Source organism: Poecilia reticulata, chromosome 21 (assembly GCF_904066995.2).
Source record: "Poecilia reticulata chromosome 21, P_reticulata-male-v2, whole genome shotgun sequence".
Taxonomy (NCBI): domain Eukaryota; kingdom Metazoa; phylum Chordata; class Actinopteri; order Cyprinodontiformes; family Poeciliidae; genus Poecilia; species Poecilia reticulata.
In genome coordinates this window covers 14,530,317-14,541,058 of record NC_088850.1, presented here as the reverse complement: position 1 = coordinate 14,541,058, position 10,742 = coordinate 14,530,317, and the positions used below count along the sequence as shown (strand labels likewise).

The 10,742-nt window shown below is 38.2% G+C and overlaps 1 protein-coding gene across 1 annotated transcript; it reads right to left on the bottom strand.

Moving 5' to 3' along the window:
* Positions 1 to 4,656: 4,656 nt before the first annotated feature.
* On the bottom strand, positions 4,657 to 9,889 carry naga (N-acetylgalactosaminidase, alpha). Its single transcript, XM_008398030.3, has 9 exons — positions 9,737 to 9,889; positions 8,227 to 8,383; positions 7,854 to 7,994; positions 7,272 to 7,483; positions 7,086 to 7,180; positions 6,603 to 6,764; positions 5,712 to 5,909; positions 5,459 to 5,599; positions 4,657 to 5,327 (listed from the first exon to the last, which is right to left on the bottom strand). The coding sequence occupies exons 2-9, from the start codon at positions 8,379 to 8,381 to the stop codon at positions 5,139 to 5,141; spliced, it is 1,293 nt and encodes a 430-aa protein (XP_008396252.2). The 5' UTR covers positions 8,382 to 8,383; positions 9,737 to 9,889; the 3' UTR covers positions 4,657 to 5,138.
* Positions 9,890 to 10,742: the final 853 nt, after the last annotated feature.

The window sequence follows — 10,742 nt, the reverse complement described above, 5'->3', positions numbered from 1 at the left end:
CGGAATTTTATCATGCAATCAAGCAATTATGTTACCTTCAGTTGTTATTAAAAAAAATCTTGCTTACATCAAATATAACTTAAAAGAAAATTTGACTTTGCAATTTGACACCTTGAAGTTGGCCTCTGTCTCTTTAAGTTCCATCAGGTGAAGCTCACTGGAGGCTGCAGCTCCAAGGAGGAGCTTTTGGCAAATAGGCGGAGTTAGTTTATGATCGCTTATGTTATAACTTGATAGAAAGCGCCAAAATGTTGATTTTACTAATGTCCCTTTTCCTTTCACTTCCTACAGATGCGAGAAAGTGTAAATATTCTTGTGAGGCACTTTAGATCTACTCTGCTGGCACATGGAGGATCTGCAAAAATTAAGCAGAGGCTAATTTCTACAGATCCTCCATGCCACTGGCAATACAGTTTTGCTTATTTTTTATGTTTTTTATTTTACAATGACTCAAACAATAAATCTGGAAATAATTTGAATTCCACCCTATATTCTTGGATTTAAATTTAACTCTGATAGTAATGACATGAATTTGATTCCAAGCAGGCTAGATTGGATTCTATGTAGGGTTTTGTGCTGATTGTGCAAACATACTGAAGTCATCCATCCATCCAATCTCAGTTCCTAGTTCCTTCTTGCTGTGTAGGCCAACAGTTGCACTGGACTCAGTATCACGCAGTCACACCAAACGTGAGTTTGGCATCAAAAAAAGTTAAAGAATCAGTTATTATTTTTCAATTCAGCATCACGGAAATCTTTTGTTTCTGTCGGTGGATCACATGATCAGGTTTTATTGTTCCTAAGGTTTAGAGTCAACGAGGACCATAACACGATAAAAAGGAGAGATGAGATTATGGCGTATCAGCTTCCTAGTATTGGACCGTGTTAAGGGGTGGTGATGTCACGAGTTAGCAGCCAGCCAAGCAGACTGGCAGCGTCAGATGGGGTGATGATGTTACCACGATCAGGTGCATGGAAACAAGTGTTTCAGTTTCTTTATGCAGAGAAACAATCCAGCTTGTATCTCTGCACAAATAGGAATGTGTGGACAGACTTTTTTTTTTTCCTTCTCTTTTCTACCTGCAGTTCTGGAGGCAATGCATGAGCATAGATGTAACTATCAGACGCCTCCCTTTTCCTTTCACCGTAGCTGAACCTGAGTAGTGTCAACCCCCTCCCTGTTTTCTGAGACGGTGCAGTTCCCCTTGCGTGTATATATACAAAGTCTCGTCTGCATGCATTTAATGTCAGAATCCCCTTTATGTGTGGGATTTCGGAGCGCGAGGCAGGGAGTGTGACTAGCAGCGTGACAGAAATGAGTGGGATGGCTGTAGGAGGGAGGGCTGAACAGAACAGAATCAGGGGTGTTAGTGCGACACAAAGACGAGACTGGCAACTGCGCCTCTCTGCAGCTGTGGGCCTACGTGAGCATCGGCAGGAACGCTCTTCTCCTCTCTCCGGCCCCTCCCTTACCCGCGCTCTCATCTCTCCCCCTCGGTGCCTCGCTCATTTGCACCTCCGTATAGACTTTTTTGAGGGCCCCCGCCTCCCTTCCTTTGTGCAAATCCTTCTTCCACTGTTCTCTCGTTATTTCAGTCATAACTCCCTTCACTTCTCTCCCACGTCAGGTTGCCAAGCGGCATGGACCTGGACAGGAGAGAGAGATGGGCTCTGCTCAGCCAGCCAACAGATATCCGAGCCGACTGAATGGGGAAGAAAAGAAGGCGAAGATCTGGTTTCCCACACGCACGCACGGCCAATTTGGCCTGAAAAGACAGACGAGAGCCATGTCTGTGTCTGTGTGTGTGTCTGTGTGTGTGTGCGTGTGTGTGCACATCACTAAAAGCAAGTTAACTCGTTTTTATGCATGCATGCCACACCATAGGTTCACGTGACAACTCCAGCATGTTAAGAGTGAGCAAACACTGGGCTGTAAGGCCAAGGTCAGAGGTGACAAGCAGAAGATCGAGCAGGAGGAGACAAGAGGGAGGAGGAAGAAAGGAGCGTAGATTGGGCGACAGAATGAATACAATGAAGAGATCAGAGGATTCAAGGACAAAATTGAACATAAAAGCAGTTTATACATTGTAGTAAATGTGCAAAAAATTGGGAAGGTGGTGTCAGCAGAGAGCAAATCATAGCAGAGAGATAAATGAGCGGACTCAATGGATTGATTGTCCTTGTGCCGTTGAGCAGGTGCATTTCTTGGCAGAGGATGGGACTGGCAGGCGCACGTTGCCGTGACTACAGACAGAAGAACGATGCTGACCTCTACAGGCTCAGAGGGAATATGTTGAAACGAATGCAAACGTTTACACTGAGCTTGCTTGACAAAAAGAATATACAGCTTGTCGGAAAGGTATTCACAAAATACTAAAAATTGTAGAATGTACTCATTTTTAGCCCCACGTTACTTTAAAACTGCCAAAAATACAATCCAATCACTTATATTTAGAAGTCACCCATGTAGTGAGTTATTTTGCAAAGAATGGGCAAGAAATATGCAATACCAGGAAGAACAAACCCAGAAACTTTATGATTGTGTAACTGGCTCAGTTGGCTGTAAAAATATATAAATCATGTTTCAATTTTTTTAATTTGTTAAACAATTTCAAAGCCCAAATTTTAATTTCATTGTATTTTTGCATAACTTTGTATTGGTACATACAAAAGTAAATATATTAGAGGTCGTTTTTGTTTTAAGGCAGATGAAGCATTTTTAAAGGCACTGCAGAAAGACAACCACCTGAAAGTTATGTTCACAGAAAGTTCACAACTTCTTAAAAATAGTGAAATATAATTAAAGTTGCGTTTCATAAAAATAAAAAGATTTCTATCAACATGCACACCATCTATTTTTCTCTCTCGTTGCTTTTGACAGACACTTGCATTTTTATTTATGTTGTGCACATCGTTGTGGAAATAAAGATGACTGGCGTCATTGTGTTTCCACAATGACGCAAATCAGAACAAAAACACTCACAGAAGCAGAACTGGGGTTGGAATGTTTTCTGCAGATGTGACTTTAGGTGACCTAGTTCAACAAAAAAAAAAATGAAGTGAAAACTAGAAATGAAAAACATTTTTCTGCCCATGTCTGCAGAAATATTTTAACTGCTATCCGATTGATTGAGTACTTTTCTTACAACATCAATATAAAGAAAAGTTGCAGTTTCTTATCCCTGATGGATCCAAAAAAAAAGGAACCTTATATGTGTGTCGAACATAATCCAAAGTCATCTTAAATGTAATGTCATGACAATCTTTTATTCATATTCAACTGCTCCTGTTAGTAATAGTTTATGAACCACACAAACTAAATCATAAGTGTCACCGTTTAAAATGATTATTTTTACACAGCAGGACCTTATGTATGTAATTCTGATCTCATTACTTTGAAAAATACTTTGTCATCAAGTTGATGTATTTTAACAACATACTTGCATGCGCTTCCTGTTTACTGTATCATTAAATTTGCCTGTTCGGATGCCAGTTAAGGTCTGAAGATTAGACAGCAGGTTAAGTTAGGATTAACCGGGTCAGCTAAGGTTAGATGAGAGAGTAAAGTTAAGTAATGCTTTACTGAAGCAGGTTTTGATTTGACATTTGCATCATTTAAAAAGGAATCTGATTGCAAACGCATTGAATTATGCTTCCTTAACCTAACACCATAGTTTGCAGAAAGGTTAGAGGATCAAAATGTTCTCACTGTTCGGAGGCAGCAAGTCAGGAGAAATACTTTCACAGGATTACATGTGTATTCTGGCGAAGTGAAGACAGACAATATTACGTGAAGAAAAGATGGAGACGGAAAATATAAAGCGCGTCTCCAGAGGCTGTTGTGTCTGAGCACATTTAAAAGAATTCAAGAATTTGGAAGTGAGTACATATTATTATAGCTGCTTTTAAAACATGTGCTTATTTTTATTATATGCTTTTTTTTTTATCTTACAAATTGTGTCTAAAAAACCGTTTCTGTGCTGCTGTCTTGGCCAGGATGCTCTTTCAAAAGGGGCTTTAAAACTCAAGTGTTTATGAAATGAAATAGGAAAAAATGAATGTGAGGCAACTTTGACATTATAAAACCTTGATAATTTACCAAACTTAATAAAAACACAATAAACTAACCAGGTGGCCTGCAAAGAGGCAAACCACAACACTTGAGGACCACCAGGACTCTCTGCCATGTAATGATTGTGCTGAATATTTAACAACAATGTTCTGTATCCTTCATTTGTATTGACTAAGGAGTATGTTTCTAAGATCAGAAGGATTTTCTTCCAATAAGAAAAAAGTCAGCACAAAAGGCATTATGCTTAATACCTACTGAAATAGGCATTACGTCCACCTATTTTCAAAAGTATGCTATTAAAATATTATACCCATTTTAATTTTAAATACGCAGAGCACTATATCCATGGGCTCCAGGTATTTTAACTAGTTGTGCATCCTTTACAAAGATTTTCTTTAAGTCTGCTTTGATTTAGTTAAACTTAAGCTACATTTAATGTCTACACCTGGTTAACATTTCAGAAGTACACTAAAACATTTTACAGTTTACTGAATTTCAGAGAAAATCTGTTACAGCAGTAAAATAAGTGCAAAGGATTCCTATTCCTGAAACTTCCTGATGAAAAAAAAACAATAAGTCAAAGAAATACTTCTTATAAAATTCCTTTTTATTCCAAAAAGATTTAGAAAATTTGACAATTTTGGCAAAACCTTATTGACAACTATCTAAATATAATTCTAAAGAAAAACAATAGTGATAATTGCATATGGTACCCATAATTGTCAGTGCTTTAGTTCTTTGAGAAAGACAATTTGCTAAGAAAAAAAAAAACTAGACAGATCAGATCGTAATTCTTCTTTTAAAAGCCTTGTATGTGAGATAATAAAATCACTACCTAGAATATAATCTCGTGTTTTAATAAGACCTTATAAACCAAACCCGATTTGTTATTATAAAAGTTTATATTTTATTAAAAAAAAAAAAAAGTTAAAATTAAACCTGAATCGTTCTGAGGTAGAGAAACAAACTCATGCAGAAATATCATGTGTGGTTGCAGCAAAACAGACCCAGCAGGGACAACGTCACCAAGGCCAAACCCCTAAAGATACTAAGAGATAATCAAATCTCAAAGGAAGTTGTTTTGCTTTACATCATAGGTTTGTCTGTGGAGTTTGTTCCCTCTGATAAATGGGTGGTACTGCAGTTTGCCGGGCGCTGAGACATACCACATGACCACACCTGTTGGGTTCACTGAAACCACAAACTCAGTGGAGTCTTTTAGCACATCAGTCTGGTCAGTGTAGACATCAGTCACCTTGAAAAAAACAACAACAAAAAAAACACAGAAAACAGAATTGATTCTTGGAAGAAAAAACATCTCCTGTTAAAGCTTGAGTTACAACCTCGTACTATTAAACAGTGAAAAACCAAATCTCTGAGACCTACCTTGTAGCTGCCAGTGGTGTAGTTGAGTTTGCTCAAGGAGGTTTGGTAGCGATAGGGCATGTCGTTACGGCGGCTGAAGAACACTAAAGCGCTGGCGTTGTTTGACAGGGGGCGCCAGTACACCTCGATGCCAGACTTCTCCTGGAAGACGGAAAGCAATTTCATTGACAATGAGACGAGAAGACGCTTTTCATTGTCATATCCGTCTTGTTTTCCTCACAGCCAATGGCAAAACAGCAGCACCAATTCACACCTTGAGAATGCGTCTCCCCTGGATACCCAGGGGGTCCTGGTTGATGCTGATGATCATCTTGTTTTGAAGGATGCTCCGGGCTCCGCTGCTGATTGTGCGAAGGTCGTTGGACATGAACAGGGGAGCCGCCATGATTGCCCACAAAGCCATCTGAGAACGAGACTGGTCCATACTGAGACCAAAATCTCCGATAACCAGCTGGTGGGAGCAAGAACATGATCACACAATTAAGAGGGATTACATTTATTAGTAGAAATTCAGACCTTTTTGACACCTGTCATTATGAGCCTGACCGCGTCATAAACAGAGACACTGAGTTCCTAGACATTTCAGTAAACAACACGTTTCTGGACTCCAGCTTTCAAGAGTTCCCATGGCTCTTTACTCAAAGTTTAAAGTATAAATACAAAAGCTGGAAATATGTTTAATGTGGCTAATCCCACTGTAGTTAAGCTTTAAATACTAAAATAACAAAAACCAAAGTCTGGAAGTAACTACCCAAAGAACTTGTTAATTAAGTAACTAAGTAAGCAGGAAAATAAGTAATCAAGTCATTCAGTAAGTAATACTTAAGTAGGCAAGTTTAGATATAAGTAACAAACTAACAATCACTAACTGAGTATATTTGGATTGAGGAAGTAAAAAAAATAAAAATTTAATACCAATATGTTGCTAAAGAAGCAACTAGGTTTCTTTCTAACTAAGTTTGTAAGAAATAAGAATGTAACTAAGTAACTTATGAGTAACTAAGTAGCAAAATGACTAGTATATACCTAAGAAACTAACTTAATATGTAACAAGGAACTGAGTAACACACTAAAACTAAGTAAGTAACAATGGATGGAAAAATAATCGGAAAACAGTAACGTTTATTAGGCCGGTGGGACAAACCATGTCAGGGTCGTTCCATCTTCCAGGTCCGGCTGCTGGTGCCAGGACATCCTGGTTTTCAAAAAACCAATCGGCAATGCTCAGCACACTGCTCCAAGAGTCCTGGATGTCGCCATAGTTACGCCAGAGGTTGCAGATCTGCCCGAGCTGAGTGTAATTCACCTGAGACATCAATAGCATTCACGTTATTAAATCACCATACCATTTCATACCAATTATATTTATCGAGCAAGTTATACACCCACAGGACCAAAGTGCTGTACACAATCACATAATACATATATAATCAATCAGTAAATTAATAATCGCAATAGTATATACAAGAAATAGTAAAAATAATAGAATACCGGACAACATAGTCAACACCTCAGATTGTCTCAAAGGCCAAAGAAAAGAGACATGTCTAAAGCAGGGATATAGCTATAAAACGTTTCCTGATTGTACTAGAACACGGTGTTCGAAACATTTGCCAGCGTTAAACACCTTTGGTGGAAGTCCACCCTGGTAAGCAGGCCAGCTGCAGGAGTAGCCAATGGGGCGGCCCGTTGCGTTTAAAGCCTTTGACATCAGAGGATAACCTGCCAGGAAAAGCAATAAGAGTCAATTAATATCAGATGGTGAATCGCCTCCGAATTCATACCATTAAACTAATGACTCATGTTTTCTTACCCAGCTCCTGCTCGACAGCATTGGAGTAACAGCCATCAAATTTAAGCATGTCCACTTCCCAGTCAGCGAATGTCTGAGCATCTACATCAATCTTATCCACCGTCGTCCCGGGGTACCCCCCGCAGGTGTGGGTGCCCATGTCCCCATAGATGCCCAGTTTGAGGCCTCTGTCATGCATGTAGCGCGCCAGCTTATTGATTCCCCCCGGAAACCTGATTTTTTTTAACATAGGAAATTAAACATTACCTGCTGAAACTGTTAAACAAGTCCAGGTTTTCCATGTTGCCAACAATGCTAGTTGCTAAGGTCTTGATCACACAGTCATAAGAGAGCAATATGTTTTCATTTATTAAAAAGTAGGTCAGGCACTTATCACAGCTTCCCACAGATCTCAAAGGTTATTGTTTTTATCACACTTCTACCCACTCTAATTTGAAGATACCTGCAGGAAAGCTACAGACAAATGCACTTTGCTGGGATTGTGAAACTGTTGCACTGCCACTCCTTTTGTTTGATTCGCCTGGAGACGATAATGTTGTTTTTACAAAAGAGCACGCCTGTCTCAATGTGTCCAAACTATACCTATTAGGGTCAGCCTGCAGCCGTCCATCTTTGTCTCTGTCCATGGACGCCCAGCAGTCATCTATGTTCACGTAGACGTAGCCCAGTTCCTTCCAGCCGTCCTCGTAGAGTCTGTCCGCCATGTCTATAAACAGATTCTCACTGGAGGGAGGAAGGACAGCAACGTTCAGCACCGACCCGAACAAGATGTACGGTTTGTAAACGTCTAATGAATTTATGCTGCATTTGAATAAAGTTTCCATCCACTATTACAATTAAAAGACACACGTTTCTGTTTATTGAACATTGCTTGACTGCTTCTGTGTGAAGAAATGTTCTAAGGTCATGATCTAACGTTATTTTAGGCGTGCTCATTTATGAAAAGCCTGCTTGCCTGATGCAGTTCTTTGGGTCGTTTGTGCAGTCAATGTCACAGCGGAATCGTTCCCATGCCAACCAGCCCATTGGAGGAGTTCTCATCAGTCCATTATCAAGGGCGAAGGTGGTCATGGTGGCCACAGAGGCAAAAATGAGCACAGCGAAATGCATTCCTGAAGTGAAAAAAAGGAAAATCTGATTATATAGGTGATGCATGAATGAAAGAAAAACAGAAAACCATAACTAAGAATAGAAAGCTATAACATACAAAAAATCCTTTTTGCACTATTGTTAGGCTTCAGCTGCAAACTGTCATTGGGATTTTATATGATAGACCAAAGTACAGGGGAAAAATGCATGGTAATCAACATTTTTTACAAATAAAAAGCTGAGCTTGCACCTTTTGCTGCAATTGCAGCTGCTCTACTTTTGGGTTTTGTCTCCACTGCTTTTTCACCTCTTGGGAAGTTTTTTTTTTTCCATTTATGCTTAGAAAACAGCTCCTGCTCAGTTGATTAGGAGTCAAAGATTCTCAGTTGGCTTTAGGACAACTTCAGCACATGGATTTGCTTTCATCTAAACCATTTCATTGGGTGAATGTTGAAGAACTGTTGTCCTGCTGAAAGGTTAATCTTCCTCTCTGTCTCAGGTCTTTAACAGTCTGTAACATGTTTTCTTCAATGATTGTCCTATATTATATCCCATCCACCATCCCATCAAGTCTGACCACTTGCCTATCCCAATTGAAAAGAAAGTAGTCCTACGACATGATGCTGCCACCACCGAATTTCACATTGAGGATGGAGTGTTTAAGGGTGATGTGCAGCCTTCAAATGTATACGGCGTCTTCATGTACTTTGGTGAAAGTTTAGTTTTGATCTGCCCTAGTCATAAGAAATGTAATTAATATCAGAATAGTATCAAGATTTAATCCCACATTTATCACATTATTCACAATCAACTAGTTTTTGTACATGAAATTTTAATAAATTACACTAAGTTTATTTATAAAGCACCCTTCACAGACAAAGCCACAAAGTGTTTTGCATCATAAATCACAATTAATGTACACAGACTACAAAAAAACAAGCATCGGACCTTTTCATGAACATAAGAGGTTTAAATAATTTTGCAAGAACAGTACATGCAATGTGCTGGATTACATCAACACCAAACAGCTATTTACACATCGATGGTGTGATGATATTTTCAAGGTGTGTTTAACCTTGACAGACACCTTAAACCTCGTGAGTCTCAGCTGATTGGGAGCAGCAAGCAACACCAACCTGCTGAGTGACAATTTTCATTGTGATGTGTTTAGCTGTTATTTGACCATCAAAAACTTCGGATTTTGTAGTGCAAGTCTAAATGCTGCGACAAAAAAACAACACTGCGCAATAGCTGCACTTATTTTTTTTAAATTAGTAATATTTAGGGAAGTAATGTGGATAAAAATAGACATACTTTCTCGTTATAACAACTTTTTTAAGTAATTCTTAAGAATGAAAGTAAAACTGTAAACTTACTGTTGAGCCAAAGCCGCTGTCGATATTCTTCTTATATTGGTTTCTGCTTTAGTCTTCACCTTGCTCAGAAGTTAAGTGTCTGAAAAACGCAAGGCACAGACACATCAGTTATCCGGAGTCGCTCCCGTAAACACGGAAGTGGTACTCACGTGACTTCTGCTGTCAGGTGACCATACACCGGAAATTAGAACAAGTAAGACTGGATGTCGCTTATTGATGTTTATTATAACAAATTGAAATAAAACAAGCTTTGTCAAGCGGTATTTGAAGTAAAATAGATCATTTTAATTCATATCATTTTTCGGATCAAATTTAAAAAGCATTAAAAATGTATTCTTATTGTATTTACATGTAGGAATTAAATAATATAAAATGGGATCAGATTTATAGTTTTGATCTGCCCTAGTCATAAGGGCAGATCAAAACTATATATATATATATATATATATATATATATATATATATATATATATATATATATATATATATATATATATATAAAATAAAGGAAACACTTAAACACTTAAGTGTTATATATATATAGCAACATGATTCAGCAACATGATTCATTTTCCTTAGTTTTTTATTATTTTTGCTTGCTGGCTTGTTTTGTTCTTTTTCTTTTGAGGGGGTGGGGGGCTAATACTTGTGAGAACCAAAATCAACATTCTCCCAATCTAAAACAAAATTCTTACATAATAATGTAAACTATGCTATAATACTATGAAACGACAATCGTTTCCTCATAACTTTTTAGAATGGCTAGAGAGAGAAAAATTATGGGAAATAGTTTCCTTTTTCAGCGTTTGCATGTAGTGGCAACTGAAAGTATTGCATCATGACAAGTAACCTGCGTAAATTGCCTTTTGAGGCAATGTTTCATGTTTGCATTAAGTGACAAGATTTTGTTATTTTCGTGCAAATCAAAATCAAACTGTGTGAAAAATTAGGAATCAAGTCACATTGTTGATTTTATCATGCTTGTTCTCTATTATTGCTCAAACAA

Coding starts and splice junctions, on each gene's coding strand:
- naga (XM_008398030.3), bottom strand. CDS start 8,381: ATGCATTTCGCTGTGCTCATTTTTGCCTCTGTGGCCACCATGACCACC. Junction 7,484..7,853: donor CTGCAGGCTGACCCTAATAG/GTATAGTTTGGA, acceptor AAAAAAAATCAG/GTTTCCGGGGGGAATCAATA. Junction 6,765..7,085: donor AGGGTGGACTTCCACCAAAG/GTGTTTAACGCT, acceptor TTGATGTCTCAG/GTGAATTACACTCAGCTCGG.